Source organism: Ictalurus furcatus, chromosome 18 (genome assembly GCF_023375685.1).
Source record: "Ictalurus furcatus strain D&B chromosome 18, Billie_1.0, whole genome shotgun sequence".
In the NCBI taxonomy this organism is placed as follows: Eukaryota; Metazoa; Chordata; class Actinopteri; order Siluriformes; family Ictaluridae; genus Ictalurus; species Ictalurus furcatus.
Genome location: NC_071272.1, coordinates 7,707,982 through 7,727,580, shown reverse-complemented (window position 1 = coordinate 7,727,580; position 19,599 = coordinate 7,707,982). Strand labels below are relative to the sequence as shown.

Sequence of the window (19,599 nt, the reverse complement as noted above, 5' to 3'; positions counted from 1 at the left end):
ATTTCTGGATTTCTGGAACTCAGGAACATAGAAATAGTTTTTCAGAAATTCTTGAACCTTTTCTGGAATCAAATATCTTTACAAACTGGTGAACCCAACTTAGGAGCCAAGAAATGCTTCTTAGCAAGTCAGGAACCCAGGAACCATTTAAGAAACACATGAGTTTCTTAAGGAAGCCAGAAAATTAGTTTTTACACACATGGGGAGTCAGAAAATAGGCTGCTGTTTTTGATGTCTAATATTAGAAAAGGAATAATGGTTGTTTCTGCTCCAAACACGAGGCAGAAGATGAGCAGTAATCAGCAGAGTCTGGGTCTGGCGACGAAAAACTGCAAAAATCCTCGGCTTCTCCAAAACAGAGACTGAGATTGCAGGGGTTTTATTAATTGTGTATTTCTGTGAGGTTAATATAGCTATCTAAAAGCCAAGGGAAAATTACTCTAACATGACTAACTGTACCAGTTAAAACAAGTGCTAGCACGGGAGGTGTTAGCAAGGTGTCTAAAGGGTCAATAGTTCATATTGACACTGATGGAAAGCAAAAACAAACTAGTCAAGTCAAGTCAAGTCAAGTCAAGTGGCTTGATCCCGATTCAGACTGACTGAGGTCTCCTAGTCAGGAAGTCCAGGATCCAGATGCAGCTGGAGGTGTTCAAGCCAAGCAGGTTCAGCTTTCCTATAAGGTGCTGAGCGATGATTATGTTGAATGCTGAATTGAACTCTATGCAATCCATCGCAGAAATTATTTGAGAAGTTCATATTTTTAGTTTTGGAAATGTATAAAACCTCTCAGTCTCCCTTCACATTTGCTAACTACCAAGTCTAGCTTAGATTTGGGGAGAGGATGCTAATGTTGCTTTGATAGCTAGCTAGCTAAATAGGCTACAGCTGTAGGGACTGTTTCACAGGTGTTTCATGAACATCATTAAATGTAACTATTAAGGGATAAAAAAAAATATGATACGTCATTCTATACTACATAAAAATTGTAATTGTTGGCGAATTTCTGTGGTATAACAGGAATAAAACATGATGTTAAGGGAAAATAATCAACAAGCGAGTTTTGCTCACACGTATCACACTTCTTAAGCGCATGATCTGATTCTGAGTTGCTGATTATCAGATTATTTTTGTATTATTACATAAATATGCTACATTTCCTAGAAACTTAGCATTCAGAAAATATTCTGCTAGCATAAATTGGCTAGCTAGGACTGCTAGGTATGCTAGCCTATGACCGTCACCCTACAAAAACAACTAACCAGTTGTTTTATAACTTGTAAAGAAATCATTATTATTATCATTATTATTAGTAGTAGTAGTAGTAGTAGTAGTATTTAAAAAATTAGGACGAATGACTAAGGAGTAATTAACGCGGTCATGTGTCTACATTAGTAAATAAAGAAGTTGTTAAAGTTGAAACTCTATTTCTTACTGATTCTCTGTGGGATTTTTGTGGAGGATGGGGAGGAGTAGGAGGTAGGAAACCAAGCACACGTCTCATATCCGGAATTTTGAGCAGGACGCAGAGAGCAATAAACAGGAAAATGCAAAGGAAATAAGACCGCTGTGTGCTTTTTGTCCCAGTAGCTGCAGAATTATTTGAATAAGAGAGAGAGAGAGAGAGAGAGAGAGAGAGAGAGAGAGAGAGAGAGAGAAAGCGAGAGAGAGAGAGAAAATGTGTAGTGAGGCTTTTATGACTGCACTCCCACAGGAGTCAAAATAACTTTCGCATAACAATTCGTCCTCACAAAGGAAGGCTACAAGGCGAGCCGGGCCGTGAACAGGGTCTACGTTTGACTGTAGTTTTCGCTACTCCTTATTTTGCATATTAGTTGAATTAGTTGTTCTCGTTCAACCAACTTTATCCAAAACTAAAAATTATATTCTGGGGAAAATATGTTATGTATAATCAATAAGAAACAAAAAAATGACATATTAGCCTGGAAAAATATCTGAACTACAGGCAAATTCAACTAATATTTCTCTGTTAGACAGTTTTTAAACATTTTTACTCATTTTATTGGCAGATTAATAGCTAAATTATCTTCCAATACAATAAGAATAAGAACTTCGACTCTACTCGACATATCTTCACTTATCACTTAAAAAGTGGGAAGTGGGAAGTCGGAACTTCTGTCATTTTCCACCTCCATGCGTTCGAGCTACAAAGTGGGAACAAAATTGCTCCCTCCGTGTTCGTCTTTTGCTAGCAGCAAGCTACTGTCACGAGTGATGCATATTTTCCTCCTAAATCCAGTGAACCGTACAGACAATGTTATAGATTTAACAAGTGAATATTGATGTGAGTTGATGATCTAAAGCAAACACTTGTATATACGGAATAAATCATTTGAAGTTAAGAAGTGCTGCCGTGTTTACTGCCGATGATGTGAGCTGCCATTTTGATTTGCGGTTACTTGCGGAACTCGGGATCGAGGAGTGTTTACGAGTAGGAATTGGTCAGATCCTCACAGCATGTCACTTGCTGCGTCCCAATTGCCCTACTTATACTATGCACTAAAAGTATGTGCACTTTTTTGTGAAGAAAAACTAACTACTTTTGAGTGTGTAGCCAAAGTACTGGGACGTACTAATGATCACATGACGTAACGGAAGAGAATGTTGTTGCCTAGCACTCTGCGATTTGTGACGCACTCGTTCTAATCTCGGATACTGTTTAGGACGGATAGTAGGCGAATTTGGCCGTGGAGATGACTTAAACAACTCCATTATTTAAAACAACTCCAACATGGAGGACAAACTCACGCTTTGTTCATCATTCCTTAAAGACTCCATTCAGGATGTTATGACACGTGTGTGTGTGTGTGTGTGTGTATGTGTGTGTGTGTGTCTGAGTCAGTGATTTCTGGCATTGCTGGCTCACACACACACACACACACACACACACACACACACACACACACACACACACACACAGAATGTGAGCTGAGTTTTTCCGATACAGCAGCTGTTGATAATGAATCCGGAGCAGATTGTTAGCTGCGTTACTCATCGAACCGTTGGTGATGAGCGAGATGGAGGGACGGAAGAGCGGGGGAGGAACAGCGGCCCAGTTGTTCTGCATTTCCCGCAGGAAAAAAAACGAGTGTGGACAGCTACATGCACACACGGGGCGAGCAGGGAATGCCGGACATATGCGTGGTCAACGAGTCAGACGCATGTGTTAGTGTGTGTCATAATAGGCTACTTAACACATCCATCCATCCATCCATTTTCTATACGGCTTATCCTACAGGGTTGCGGGGAACCTGGAGCCTATCCCAAGGAGCATGGGGCACCCTGGACGGGGTGCCAGTCCATCACAGGGTACAATCACACACGTTCACACACCCATTCATACACTACGGACACTTTGGACAAGCCAATCAGCCTACCATGCATGTCTTTGGACTGGGGGAGGAAACCAGAGAACACCGTGGAAACCCTTGCAGCACGGGAGAACACTGCACATACAGGGCCGTGGCGGGAATCGAACCCCCAACCCTGGAGGTTTGAGGCGAACGTGCTAATCACTCATACACCGAATTTCAAATGTCTCTCAACATGGTGTGTTAAATTGTTGTACTACAGCTGAATGCTGTTGAACCTGGATTCTGATTGGTCAGAAGGTGTTGATTAATTTTCTGTAACAGCAGCAACACAGGTAATGCACTCTTGTAATACTTTATCGTTTCTATAGTAACAGCTCATTCAGAGGGACTTGTACCACAGACGCTCCACCAATAATAAACAGATTTGCGGAAGTTTTCTTAAAGTAAGGAGATGTTTATTTAACATTTATGGAAGGAGTCTCCAGTGTCAGCACTTTTATGTTTTTCCAACATCTTTGGTAACATGACAAGCTTTGTTCCAAGCTCCGACGGTCTCGCGCTCTTGAGTGTATACACACACACACACACACAGAGAGAGAGGGAGAGAGAGTGAGAGAGAGAGAGAGAGAGAGAGAGAGAGAGTGAGACGGAGAGAGAGTGAGAGCAAGAGACGTAGAGAGAGACTGAGAGCGAGAGCCGGAGAGAGAGAGAGAGAGAGAGACGGAGGGAGAAAGAGAGAGAGGGGGAGACGCTGGAGCTCTAACTCGCGGAGCTACAGCAGGAGCGGGTGTACGTTACACTTCTCGAGTTTTGACGCTTTTTTGGGGGGGTGGGAGGGGGGTGTTCCTGCTCGTTCCCGGCGCGCGCGCCCAGTCTGGCGACCGTGTCTCACGTGACAGCGGCGCTTGGATCCCGAACCGAAACGTCGGTAAGTGAGCGCGGTGCTCTCCGTTGACGCCAAAAACCGGTATCACGGGGCTTCTTCCTTCAAGTGCGCGAGACTGTTGCGGGATTTGATATGATATCGTAACACTCAGAGTCACAATTCCTTGATGTCACAATTCCTTAATGAAGTATTTAAACTGTAGCGCGCGTGCTGAAAGTGGAGGGGAGTTGGACGCTCGTGCGGGGTTTAACGTGCAGAATTTGGGCTGTATAGGGGTCGCGCGACGTTTACCGAATTTAACCGATCAGGAATGCGCCGTGGACTCAAGTATTGTTTACATAGCAGGGTAAAGGATGTGTGTGTGTGTGCGTGTGTGTTTTATGATCTTCCATCATAAATTCTTTTTAAAGCAAACATTCAGGAGTCTGAAGGAAAGCAGTCACGTTGAACGGAACGCGAGCTTGCTTCTGATGGGTATCTCACCTGTTGTCTGGGACCAGGGCAGGTGTGTGTGTGTGTGTGTGTGTGTGTATGTTTGGCAGACTGTAGTGATAGGGTGTGTAGCCTGCGTGTTTGCATGTGTTTGCATCTCTGCAACGGTGTAGGCCTATATAAATGAATGTTTTTGGCAAAAAATCTAAAATCACAACACTCGACATTTTCAGGATAAACAATAAACAATACACAGGAAATAAAGCTACAGAACAGCTACATGTTGTGTCTTAAGCAAGTTTTAAATGTACGCTCCAACCTCCTGATCCTCTAACTGCAGGCTTCTCAACGTGGGGTCTGTGGTGCTCAAAGCGTTGCTGTAAGTATCCAGATGACGTCATAGGCCAATTATCATATTCAATGATTCACCATGATTACATATCGATATGCAATGATGATTGCATATCCATAGCAGGACGTGTTACATGAAGGAACATTTTCTAAAAATACGGAATATGATTGGTCGTCAGGAACAATGCTGATCAGTGATTTGTTGTTGGGAATAATGGTGATCAGTGATTGTTTGTTGATAGTAATGGTGATCAGTGAATGGTTTTTGGGAATAATGGTGATCAGTGATTGGTTGATGATAATGATGATTAGTGATTGGTAACTAGGAACAATAGTGAACAGTGATTGGTTGTTGGGAACAATGGTGGTGAGTAATTTGGCATGGTAACAATGCTGATCAGTGATTAGTTACTGAAAACAGTGGTGATGACTGATGGCTTTACACACTGGGGGTGAGTTGAGTAAACCTGCTCTTTCTATAATAATAACTATATATGGATAAAAAAAGTATGATGTGTCATTCTTTTTATAAATAAAATCGCTAATCATTGGCAATGTGCTGCTGTATAAGAGGAATAAAACATTTCAGGACGTGCTGCGCCTTAGCTATTAGCATTTTGAACGATGTTTGTGGAAATCAAGCTTCAAGAAGTTTCTCCTAATGGCAGGGTGTTTATGAAATTAAGAGATGAAAGAAATAGGATGACACCAACATCACTTGGAAAGCGTTTAATTTTTGCAGTAAAGGGTTAATGAGGAAAACAGAGGTTTTTCAAGCTTGTTATGAGAGCCAGGGCAGATCGATGCGTTTGAAACGGGCGGGGCAGTAAGAGCCGAGTCAATAGGTGCTTCAGGGCAGCGTGTTGGAGTGGCATCTCTGAAGCTGGATTAGGGAGATCACAAAAGCAAAGCAGTCAGGGCTTAGTGTGGAGAGAAGAAGCCTGGAGAAAAGGGGAGGGGGGGAATAAGAAAGGATCTTTAATGTTGCTGGAGGTTTTGTTTTTTTTTCTCTACAGGATTTACTGGACCTTCATATATCCTTCCTGAAACTGTATGATCAGCGTCATATAATAATAGCTATATTATTATACATATAATAATAATAATAATAATAATAATAATAATAATAATGAGGATGATGATAGAATCATTACAAGACTTCAAAAAAATGTATAATTCACTTGAACGTGTTAAAAATGCGCAATGCAGTTATTAAATATTTACTTGTTCAGTATAAGGCAGTGTTTAATACAGATGTTGGTTCTGCTTTTGCTGAGCTAGCTAGCAGCTAGCTAGCCTCCTGCGGTAGCCCTTGCTATGACGATCTAAGACACCTGTGTAAACATTCTGCTTTTTCAGCTAAATCAATGTTACCTGTGGTGTCTTTGTTTGGTAATAAAAATCAGTGAACTGCTAATTATTACGTAGCGTCACACCAGATGTTTGCCTCGCTGTTTCCTTACTGTCATTTGGCGCAACATCTTGTCCACCACCATAGAGTTTTTCTGGTAAAAATGTTGTCTTTTCTCTCCACCTGCTAGGAATTTCTTGTTAGTAATGTTGGCGACTCTGAAGGCATTGGAAGGTAGCTAATGTTCTAGCCGATGTCAGCTTGCTATCCGTACATTTTATCTGAACTCTGTTATATGCAGCTTGTTTGCTTATTAGGGACACGTCATCAGAACATCGTTAAAATTTTTAGTCTGTTTTCTCCTGATTCATTTATTGCTAAGTTATTGCCAGCTAGCGTAGACCAACCAGACAAAAAGCCATCATAGTATTGTGTGCCACTTAGCAAATATTTGACTTATTTTAGCTTAACAATGCTTTCAAATCTGACTTAAACTGTAAGCATAGAAATGGAGAATACAATTGAATATTTGGACATTTGGCATAAATGCCAAATTTGTTGGTTGTTGCTAGCAATTACCTCCGGTGGTAACTTAGTTAGCTACTTAGGTAGTTGCTAGCTGAAAGTTAGGAAGCAAGAAGGCAGCTACTCTCAGACTCTTATATGAGTTTTCTTCTCGTGTCCCCTCGTGTAAATTTATTCCTATAAAATAACTTTCTTTACACGAGCACGTCATTGATTTTTAGGCTAAAGACAGTCTCCCACCCACACAGTCTCTCTGTCTGTGTACAAGATGATGGAGCATCTAGGACACGCATGTATTTGCGTGTCAAATACATTTATAATTAAATCTGGCAGGTATTGGGTCACTATGAAACTACTGTCATTACAAAATGCAAGTCTTCCATTTTTTCATTTAATCTCTGATTCATAGCCCGCTGACGAAGAGCGAACGCTGTGCGTGATGATACCGTCTAGACGTCTGGTCTTTTTGACAACCTCCGAACAAACCTTCAGACTCTTTTAAAAACTCGGCTGCCTTGTCCGTTTGTGCTGATTCATCAGGGAAAAAATAACGTCTCTGTGGAATGAAATCAACGTCCCTGTCGTGGCTTTGAAAAGGAAATGACATCATATTAAAACAATTTTAGTTCCAAAAAGAAACCCACCATTATCGGCACTGCTGTATAAAGTACAACATTGTTTAATCGTTGCAAAATTTTGGAACGTAATAAAACAAAATCGTGATTATTGTTCTTTATGGATGAGCTAAAGGTCAGGGATGAAATCTTTGGAGTCTGGATATTCTAATGTGTTCTATGGACTGTTTGATACGTTAATGTCGTGCTCCGTTTCCTAAATGTCATATTAACATTTGACTCCTGCCCTTCAAACCGCATTATATTTTTCTGAATTCATATCACCTCCTGCACAACAAAGGGTTTTTAAAAACCCTGATATCAATCATTTTTATTTATCATCTACTTAAATATATAAAGAAGATAAGAAGGAAAACGATCTAAACATCCTTAACATCCAGTGAGTAAGTCTTAATTGTAGTCAGTGTTATCGTATTTCCTCGACGAAAGTTTAGTTTAAAGTCCTTTACGCTTTCTCTGTAAGAACAAGAAAGATGAAAAAAATTACAGAGAGAGAGAGAGAGAGAGAGAGAGAGAGAGAGAGAAAATCTGCCACCACAAGATCACGGCTGAGTAGATATACTGCAGTTTGGGTTGTGAACCCTTTTCCGTACAGGTAGTGTGTGTGTTTGTGCGTGGTCGGTTAGCTGTGTGTGTGTTTTGGCCGTTAATCCTGCACTGCACACACCCATCAGACTCGATCAGGTGTAGACACAGACGAGCACAATGTCTGAACACACTTCCTGTCACTCTGGCGATGTGAGAATGTAAATTACACACGAGTCCGAGCCTAATAACACGCTCCGAGCTCAGAGCAAGACTTTACAGAGCAAAAGGCGCTTATTAGCGTCCACCTGTAATTACTGGAGCCTAATTGGTCACTGATGATCACTTTGGCCACGTCTCTTTGGTGTTGTTTTGGTTCTGGGTTGGTCTCAGACTGGTTCCCCTTCCATCTTTATTGGGTTTAACATCTAAAATTTGGTAAAGGTCCAGATGCAAACCTGCAGGAGGACATCACTGTCATGAAGCATTATTCCTACATTCCAGCCTCACACCTCCAGGGTTAGGGATTCGATTCCCGTCGCTGCCCTGTGTGTGCGGAATTTGCATGTTCTCCCCATGCTGCGGGGGTTTCCTCCAGGTTCTCCGGTTTCCTCCCCCAGTAAAAAGACATGCATGGTAGGCTGATTGTCATGTCCAGAAGTGTCCGTAGTGTATGAATGGGTGTGTGAATGTGTATGTGATTGTGCCCTGTGATGGACTGGCACCTCGTCCAGGGTTTACCTTGTGCCGATGCTCCATGGGATAGGCTCCAGGTTCTCCGTGACCCTGTAGTATAAGCAGTATAGAAAATGGATGGATAGATAGATGGATGGATGTTTCTTTCTGGGTTTTTTTGTTGATACTGTAACAGAATTTATTTTTCGTACTCTTAGAGCTCAGTGACCATCACACAATATATATCACACTTAACTTCCAGAGGTCGACTGATTGATCGGTTTCGATCCGCATCCAGCAGATGAGAAGGATCCGCTGTCATGATACGGCACGAGAGTGGCCTCTACAGGCGAAATAAAAACGATCAAACTGACAAATTTTGTCGTGTTATTTGAAGTGTTTTTTGACTTTTTTTCGGACATCTCTATTTTTATTTGTTATTCGGAGCGTTACTTTACGGTTCAGTTTGGATGTATGTCTTTTATTTATTTTAATATTTATTAATAGTTAATATATATGAATATGTATATATAAATATTTCATTTGGAAAAAGTACAGTACATTTTCTCGGTACAGTCAGTACTGTTTATTTTTGTAATAAAGTTCAGTGATATTTTACTTTGAGTGTTGCATTTTCATTCGGTATCAGTTTTACAAACTATCGGCTGATTGATCGGTTATCGGCAGGTATACTTAGTTATCGGTATCGGTAAAATCCACTCCAATCAGTCGCCCTCTACTAACAAGATTTATCCTAAAGGAAATGCAAAATAAATAATGAAACAAAATATTCTGTACGTAATATTAAACGATGTCGGACAAATTTTGTTTATTCTCATGTTTCTCTTTTTTCTTTTACATGTTTGTGATGTCACGTGCTATGTCGTCTGTGCTCATTGGCTTGGTGAATAAAGAGGAATAATAAGGAGTCAAGCTGTTTCATGATGCAGAATTGACGCTGGTATTCAATTGAATTGCAGCCAGAAACGTTTTTTTTTTACTATCATGTACGCGCTATGCTTGCTTCATTTTCACAAACTCTTTCTAAACAGTGATTATTGTCGTCGCTGATATTGACTCGATTATTACGCTCTAGATGTTTCACTTTATCGACCATGCCGCTTTCAGGCCAGAGCACAATCTTTCGCGCTATGAATCTATCACAGTGCAATGAAGTTCTCAGCTGAGAAAACAAATTGACAAAATGACTTTTTGATAAACGATGATGCGGTGCTTTGTAGCGGACTCTTGAACAGCTTGTACAGATCTATCACCCGTAAGTGAATAATTGTACAGAATAAGAACGTTTACAGGTGGTGTTTTTGTCCCGTCTCTGCAGGGGGTGATAGAGAGCGGATGACGTCCAATCATGAGACGTACCTGCTCATGGCCAGCACACAGAATGACATGGAAGACTGGGTTAAGACCATCCGCAGGGTCATATGGGCCCCGTTCGGAGGAGGTGAGTGGAAACGACATTGAATGTTAAAAGAGTTTTTTTTAATTTTATTTAATTTAATTTTTTAGTTTTGGTTAGAAATCAAGGTTTGAAGGTTTTTTTGGGGGGGGATTCGGGGGATCAGCTTAATTTTGTATCAACAAGTGGAAGTGGCTGGATTTGTTTACGATAAATGGATTAAATAACATTGAGACGAAACCAAAAATCATTTCCCTCTTTAGAAAGTTCTAGCAGATTTAAAAAAATGAGCAGAAATAATATTTTCTCATGGCTGTCATTAATTAACCGCATAACCATTTTATCTTTGTTGGAAGTATTTCGGATTTCGTAACGGAGAAATATTCAAACAAATACACACGAAAATCAAACATCTGAACATCTGTGAGAAACACCAAGACGTACAGAGATGTAATCAAACCTCCCTCATTTACACACACCGAAGTTTGGGTATAATTTACCCCCTTATCTACTCAGTGTGAACTGTGAATACTCTGAAAGTGTATGTGTGTGTGTGTGTGTGTGTGTGTGTGTATGTGTATGTGTGTGTGTGCATCACATGTCTGCTGTTATTTGATGTCCTCCAGGATAAGGATAAAAGTGAGTCCTGCATTCGGACAATAGACGCCTGTGTCTAAATGCATGTGTCCAAAATGGCTTGATCATCTCTAAACTGTTGGCAGCACTTCTGTGTGTGTGTGTGTGTGTGTGTGTGCGTGGCCATTAATTGCCTGCCATTCAGGCTTATGGAAACAAATAGAAGTGAAAGTCAGAGAGGGCACTCTGCTTTGCTAAGCACTAGCCTGAGGGCTTGAACAACTTTCACCCAAATCTAAATGCAGAGAGAGAGAGAGAGAGAGAGAGAGAGAGAGAGAGAGAGAACATCATACTGGACACACTCAAGGACTTTATATAGTAGCACTTCAAATCCACAAGATGCAAGCCTTTATTGACTCCTCCAGGATTCCTCAATATTCCCTATCCTCACAGATTTACTCCTACACATCAGGAAACTGTTTATTACTGACTGTATTCACAGCATTCTGAAATAATTCCAGCGTGAAAAGTCGAAAGGGCAAACGGTATAAAACGTCGCTTTCACAGACGCTGGGTTTAGTCCGTTTGAACTGGTTTGTTTTTCCTCCTTGGCGCGGATCTTAAGGCAAGCGAGAACACAGAAATCACATTCTGGTGTGGACCAAAACAACAAAGTCCCGACACCGGAAAGTCCAACTCGTTGAGAAAAACTTCCTAATCCCTGCCGTACGTTAGGCACATGAGCTTCCCTAAGTGGGAATCTCAGTTTTTATCCGACTGAGCGACTGAGACAAAAGAGCCGTGCCAGGAGGGAGGCAATGCAGCAGGAAGCAACTTATTTAATCCCTCTTTTTTTTCCCTTTAAGCAGATTTGTTAGCATATTCTGCACTTGAACCCGCTAATCGCCGACAGGAAGTTCGCCACATCTGAAAACTCTTTTGAAATACGAGACTCTGATCATTAGGGAGAAGAAAGGACAGTTTGTGACTCCAGGCAATGTGGGAGATGAAGATAATCATACACTATCAAAGAGACGCTCAGGCTCTCGCATGTGCGCTCCGTGGGGTTAGTGGGTGTGTTGAGGGAGATTTCGGAGAAAAAAACGTCTGTGTGCACGTGAGACATCACGTGTAAAGTTGAGCGGAGGAAACAATGTTCAAATGAGGATTTTGCTCGTGCTAATTGTTTTTGAAATATGCCTGATCTTAAAGAGAAGAGTAATCTCCTCCTTTTAGACAGATTTAAGGAAGCTGTTCGTAGGTCTTGTACGATTCTGCACGGTCTGCACGGTACTCGTGTTTACATACTGGAAAGATCACTTAGTGAGCAGACACTGGTTAAGTGTTAGAATAATCTAATGAGGAACCCATACGCTGTGTGGACATCATGCTCATTGCTCCACACCTCCTCTTCCAATAGTTTGAAGATTGCACGAGTTATGCACTAATTGGTGAGTGTATCAGCGTCAGATAAAAGTCAGTGTGGAGAATTCCGGAAGGCACCCGGTATCGGACTCGGCCATTTTTTTGCATAGTACCTTGCACCTGAACTACGGAAAGGCTCAGTTGTTATCTCACACCTGGACGTCTCGTCCATGGAGCACGAGAGCCCGAATTAATGGTTCTGTTCATGACCGGTCCGGTCCGTACCGTTCACAAGATGTAATGTATCTTCACCTGTTTAGGTCGAATTGCATCCTTTCAGTATTCAGTATAAAAATCAACTTTATAAGATAATACAGTGACTACGTCTCAAAAGTTGGAGGTGCCGGGACATGTTTTTTGGAACATTTTAAAAATAATAATGTTTTTTATTTCTTTTTAAAACCAGAAAAATGGGTTTCCAAATGTATTTCCTGCTTTATTTTCATAATATTCATATTATTCCATAATCTCCTGTGAATCACACTATAGATCTGCATAGTCTGCGTAGACTTGGGCCGGTATTACTTCTCAAATTGCATATTCATTAAGGCAAATTGTCAGATAATTTTGCTAATTTACTTTTGTCCACAATGCGCCTACAAATTAAAACATTTATTAAAGCTCCTAAAAGCAAGTTAAGATCAAATGAAATTAAAGTCACAATAATTACTGTACATACTGTAATGGACTCGGTGCTAAGCATCTCTGATATTCAGTCCCATCCGAAACTATTGGAAAGGCAAGGCCAATTCATTTGTTTTTGCTGTAGACTGATGACATTTGGGTTTGAGATCAAAAGATGAATATGAGAAGAGAGTTTATCTCCCCCCCCCCCCCACTATATTTATATAAATTATATATTATATAAATATATCCTGGAAAAGCAACGCAACCAATATTGATGTCAGCAAGTCACAGGCTTGATGCAGTTATTGCAAGCAAGGGACCTGCAACCAAATTTTAAGTGTCATTTACTTTAATTTACTTCAAGACTGATCTGCTCCTATACTTCATAAAAATTGGGTGGTCTGATACAAAAAGGTTCTTTGTTTTATGTTGTTTAACACATCTAGATGTAAATACCAGGAAATAAAAGCTGAAACCTTAAACTCTCATCTCATCTCCATCTTTTGATCTCAAGCCCAAATGTCTTTGGTGTGGAGCACAAACAAATGAATTGGCCTTGCCGTTCCAATAGTTTTGGAGGCGATTGTATTATACGTTACATGTATTTGTGGTGGCTTTCCATCAGCATCCAGTCATATAGCATGAGGAATGGCATTTATGCATATAGCATTTATGTATTTCAAATTACCGTCTGATCCATGCAGGCTTTGTTTGTGTTTTCACATGGACAGGACACAAACACCCTATAATCTGGACTTAAAATATTCTGGAATAAATTTCCAGAAGTCAGATTCTCTTAACATCCTCCATCTTCTCATCGAGAGGGGTTCTAACGAATGAGTTCTTGATTTTTTTTTCCTCAATAACGTTTAGTGTTGCCACCTAGAAGAAACCAGATCAACTGACATGACTAACTGTTGTTTTGTTTTTTGTTGTTTGTTTTATTGTTTGTGGCATGGCTATAGATTTTTATTTGAGCGTGTGACGGATAACGTCCATTACGTCACATTCATTCTCTGGTTAGCCCGGTATTAAAAATTAAGAGTTGTTCTAGTGGGAAATCAGATGAAAGAATTCTGAATATTGGGGTTTGGAGGTACAAACTTCCTGCTCCAGCTACCTCCAGCTAATAATTATAATAATATAACACTGTTTATCTGGGACATTTAAATTTCAATAACCCACACGCTGGGCTTCTGCTGTTTCAGGTATTTTCGGTCAAAAGCTGGAGGAAACGGTGCGGTACGAGCGGCGGTACGGGAATAAACTGGCCCCCATGCTGGTGGAGCAGTGTGTGGATTTTATCCGACGCTGGGGTTTGCAGGAGGAGGGTCTATTCCGTCTCCCCGGCCAGGCCAACCTCGTCAAAGAGCTGCAGGATGCCTTCGACTGCGGCGAGAAACCAGCCTTCGACGGGTGAGACACGAGAGCACTTCCAACCCTAAAACTTGTCTGTAGTTCATAATTGTATTTTGCCATAACGGACAAACAAAATCCTTACAGGTAAAGAAACTAGCTAGCACAGCTAGCAGTACTGAAATAATAGGTGATACTTGCTATAAATGCTACAAAAACATGGCATAAAAGTGTAAAACTGCACCTTACTTCTAGAATGATTCTGACCCCTTCGACTTCCATATTCTGTATTACTCTCTGACCCTTTTCGTGTTCCACTTTCCTTATTTGTCCATTTTTTCCTGTACTTGTTAACTCTTCTCTCTTCTAATTGATTCCTTGTTTCCTACTTCCTAAATATTTGCTCATAGCTTAGCTTCCTGTCCCTCTTGTGATTGCATGGTCGTGTCTTGATACTTCTGAAGTGTTTTTCAGGTGTTTATTTATTTATTTATTTATTTATTTAGAAACATAAATGAATACATTTTCTAACATGGATTTTTTTTTTTTTTTACCACTGCACCCTGGACTGCTTTTCTCACAACATGTGTTTAGGCCTGGTTTGTGTGTGTGTGTTTTTGTGTGTATGGGGTGAGAGGGGGTATACACAGACCCCTAGTCAAAGGGTGGTGGGAAAGCAGTTAAGCTCTTAAAATACACAACGCATATAGGTAATGTAAATCCAGACGTACCAAAACAAACAGAAACCTCACCGATAAAGATAAAGTTAGACAAACAATTAAAAAGCAGTGACTCAAATTTGAAACCAAGCTAGCGTCCCTGCTAGCTAGCATGAACTGTTTCGTAGCAGTTTCCTTACTCCTTGGTTGTTGAAAGGGCTCTTTTGGTGCCAAATATAAATATTACACTAAAGTACCGCTTAAATACAAGCAGCTACGTTCGGAAGACTAGAAGCTATTGACACCACTAACGTCTTTCCGGTAAACACGGCTGTATCAGAAACAGTATGCGAGAGCCTAATTTTAGAATTCTTCATGCTGATGTCTGCAGACTGTCACAGTTTAGTGTACTTCAGCCACTTTCACGTCTGGCACAATGCAGTCAACAGCTTCCACTCAGTGCATTGTTCCTTTTCTGCAAGACATTGTCAAAATTTAATTTTAATTTTTTTCATGCATTTGTGTTTTGTCTGGATCTTAGCTCTGGATTTGATGGATTAGTGGTAGGATTGTTGGCAGTAACATACTGTACCGTGAGATTTCTGTGTACTGTAAATGGTACAACACATGGCATGGAACGAAACAACACAAAATATCACGGCTGTCAATTATTTTTAATTAGCGAATCATCAAAGTGACAGACTGTTTTATCACGACGGTATCACAGGATTCAATGCGGTATCGCTAACGAGGTCAAGATGTTGGTATCCTGACAGCCGATTCTCCGTCTTCTTCCATTTTTTTCAGCTTCAGTAGAAACGTGAGACACGCTGCATATATTTAACAGTCCATATTTAGACTCTGTGAAAAGGACGCTGTTTGACGTTTTATTCTGAGTGGTTATGATTCCATGCACCATACGCCTGTTTTATCACCTCCTCTTTATCACTCTGTCTTTTCCATGTAATTTTATTCCTTGTTTCTCTCCGTGCAGTAATACCGATGTGCACACAGTGGCATCTCTGCTGAAGCTCTATCTGAGGGAGCTTCCTGAACCGGTCATCCCCTTCTGCAAGTACGACGAGTTCCTGGCCTGCACCAAACTGTTTAGCAAGGACCAGGAAGCAGTGAGTGTCAGTCTTAAGGCCATATCGCCCTGTGTTCTTATTAGCAATCGGTAAGATAACAACCGATCGTTCATTTTCTCCGTACGTCTGCGAGACGTCAACAACGACATGTGACGATTTGTCAATTCCGTGTAAATTAGGAACTGTGATGCTCTAAAGTGACAAATCCAAACATTTGGATCAAATGATTGTTCAGACCAAATGGAAAACCAAAAATGGAACAAATAAAACGTATATCCGTGGTTTCATCTTATACTGTCATATAGAAAACGTTTATAGAGATGTTACAAAGAAAAATAAAGCTTGGAAGGAAGTAGCAGAGATCATTAGTGTCTTTGGTGAGTGTATGTAGTGAGTACAGTTAGCATGATTTGCTAACATGACAAGGAAGCCAATGTGAACCTGAGCTCATAGCATACTAATTAATTAAGAAAAGTATCATAGAACATTTAATGAGTGTTTTTAATTCATTTATTATGTGATATGTTTCCTTTTAAGACATTTCTGTGGCGAAAAAAATTTATAATTTGGAGCATTTTCCTAAGCACATTGTTTTAAACACACAGATGAACAGATAGCTAGCTAGTTTGGTAATTTAGCTAGCTAACATTAAGGCATGTAGATGTGTAAATGTTTTAGGATATTTACGACTAGTAACAATAGATATTTTAGCAGCTACATCTGCTTATTTATTTTTACATCTCCTAATTGCCACAGCGACAGTATGTCACTTCTATCCTGTCTCGTTCGCTCTCCTTCCTGGAGACACTATGCGACTCAGCATATCACCGTCGCCCTGCTGTCTTTTCATTATTGTCGTTCCTTATCCCTCTATTCTGCTCTCGCCCCGAGGTTTAGACCCTGGAAAGTGGAAATGCTTTCACAGCGACTTTCAGCTTCACCTTCTTTCCCTCTCCCACTGTGATCCGTCGCTCGGCCTGCCCGAGGCTTGGGAGCGTTACAGAGCGCGAATGTAATCAAAGCGCACTAGACTCGGTTTGAGTGCTAGCCCGAGTCCATAAAGGAACGCTTACTTTTCCTTTTACCTCATATTTTTGAGGCGTGCCCTTTAGAGTTTTAGAAGCAGGAGGTTTCATAGAAAGTTTAAAAAGGACGTTATTGTGGAGAACTAACTAACTAACTAAATAAATAAAAGGCCAACATTTCGACCACAACAATCTGACATCAGACTCCATTAAAGTTTGATTATTGATTTCTGTATTTCATCTCGCATTTAGCTTGATAAATGATACACAGGCTAATAATAACAAAATGGAAGAAGTCCAGTATTGAATATTTAACATGCAAATACAATCCCTGAACATGGTCAAGTGGAACAGTTGGATGACTCCAAGTAGAACTGGAGATTGCTGAGGACGGTGCCACTTGAAGTACCATGGAAATGGTTTTGGACCTCGACTCCACATGGACATTCTCGCTGTGGTTGCTGGGACTACGGTTGCTGCGATGGCCTTAGGACTGCAATTACTACATACAATTCTGCACTCAGGTCTCCTTTAGTGAACAGTGGACTAGTTCAACAAAACAAACTTCATATAAAAACCATAATGAACTTTCCTTTACTTTCACACTATCCGTCGTTACATTATCCCACATGAGGATGGGTTCCCTTCTGAGTCTGGTTCTTCTCAAGGTTTCTTCCTCATATCATCTTAGGGAGTTTTTCCTCGCCACCAGCTCACTCAATAGGGATAAATTCACACACTTAAAATCTCTATCCTGTGTTTATGTTTCTGTAAAGCTGCTTTGAGACAATGTCCACTGTTAAAAGCGCTATATAAATGAAACTGAATTGAATTGAACAGTATGGGTGAGAGATACCACCAAATTTTATGACCAAATATATGTAAAATCATATTACAATATTTGAAGACTGTTGATAATACACTATAATATATTGCAGTATCAAAACCTTGGAATTTTATAAAATTATATCTTTTTTTTTTTTGGAAATAAAAAGAATGAATGTTCTAAATCAAGGTTATCAAGGTTTTACCCCAAAATATTAACTAAAAGTATGAAAAAATCTTTATGGCTATAACTTTGTTAGCAAAGTATCAAGGACACCGTGATATGACAATATAAGAAATATCTATGTCGAGATATGGTTTATTCTGAATTCACAAATTTAATGAAGAGAAGAAGAGAAAATAAATCCGGTACAAAATTATTTGTCCAACTGATTCGGTACTGATATCCACAAAACTCAGAAAACGTTAATGCACGATGTTAATATATCACTATATTAAATAATATATTGTCTTATTGCTCGATCCTGTGGCTCAGTACTTACAGAAAATTTATATTATATCTCATTTATATTGTATCCTATATTAGAATAGTATTGATTTTACAGCTTTTCAAGTTAAGCAGGGCATTATTGCACTATTTGTTTCATATAAGATGTTTTATTATTGTATTCTATAATAAAGAGTCAAATTAAATTAAATAAAAATTTAAGTAGTAAAAAGTGTACTACTACTACTACTATGAATTTATAATAATCATTTAATTTTTAGAGCACATTTTGGTCACAAAGTGTGTATAAAGTAATTGATTCCGATCATTCAGTTCACCTGTAAAAGTCGACTCTTTCGGCTCACAAATGAATCATTGCCGTATGAAGTTTGCAATATTTTGACCGGTGGTTGTTCTTCTTCGGCTGAAAAACTATGGCTGAAATTGTTTCAAGAAATCTTATTTTATCTCCCTTTTAAGTAATAGTCCAGTGGATCCTTCCATATACGCAACTGAGAGTCAAAAACATGTGTCATGATTCATACTAACGAACAGCTCATATGTTGAAAAGAAGATTACTTTTGATTCAATTAGACTGCAAGAGTAATGGCATTGCTAATATCTCCCAACAACAACAACAACAACAACAAAGGCTCATATGTGTGAATCAATTCTTCATTCTCTCAAATGAAAGAGTTGATTCAATGAGTCAACACATTTGTGAACGACGCATCACTAGTCAAATGTAAAAAAAAAGAAGGAAAAAACAAACTTTATTGACATTTAATAATAATCAAACACCCACATCCTGGAGAATGATATGATTTATGTAGCCATGAATGTTATATGATTTTTAATTTAATTTTACCATTATTATGACTTTTTTTGTATAAACTCAAAAGTAGACCTTAAGCAACATGTAATTGATACGTTCCTGATACAAAGAAATAACAGACATGGATTTTTTTTCCACAAGAAGATTATCTAAGGTGTAGTTTGTAGTCCCAAAAGTACAGTAAGTACAATTTTTCATTTATTATTTTTTTATATATATAAATGACCTCTTTATCTCTGTCCTTTTCCAGGGAATGAAGGAATTAAGGAGACAAGTGGAAAGTCTACCTCTAGTCAACTATAATTTACTAAAATACATATGCAGGTATCTAGCATTGCATATATTTCAAGTAATTTCACCATTTTTCCCTCTCTTTTTTGATTAAAACTGATTTTATTTTATCTTCAGGTTCTTAGATGAAGTGCAGTCTTACTCAGGAGTGAATAAGATGAGTGTGCAGAACCTGGCTACGGTCTTCGGTCCGAATATTCTGCGGCCCAAAGTGGAGGATCCTGTGGCAATAATGGAAGGTAAAGTGGTGCAGAAGCAAAATTGATGCTAAAAAAAAAAATTCTAAAAGTGGTATATGATTTAAAACCGCAA

The 19,599-nt window shown here is 39.5% G+C and overlaps 1 protein-coding gene across 5 annotated transcripts in view; it reads left to right on the top strand.

The window, feature by feature from the left end:
* The window catches only part of arhgap24 (Rho GTPase activating protein 24), a 101,606-nt gene that overhangs the window by 79,963 nt on the left and 2,044 nt on the right, over nucleotides 1-19,599 (top strand). For 4 of the 5 annotated variants that reach the window (XM_053649670.1, XM_053649671.1, XM_053649673.1 and 1 more), the window contains 5 exons: nucleotides 10,055-10,177; nucleotides 13,969-14,176; nucleotides 15,770-15,902; nucleotides 19,247-19,320; nucleotides 19,405-19,526. In XM_053649670.1, the coding sequence (XP_053505645.1) occupies nucleotides 10,055-10,177; nucleotides 13,969-14,176; nucleotides 15,770-15,902; nucleotides 19,247-19,320; nucleotides 19,405-19,526 (660 nt within the window). Of the gene's footprint in view, nucleotides 1-4,203; nucleotides 4,264-10,054; nucleotides 10,178-13,968; nucleotides 14,177-15,769; nucleotides 15,903-19,246; nucleotides 19,321-19,404; nucleotides 19,527-19,599 lie in introns of those variants that run through there. The other variant, XM_053649674.1, reaches the window with a different exon arrangement.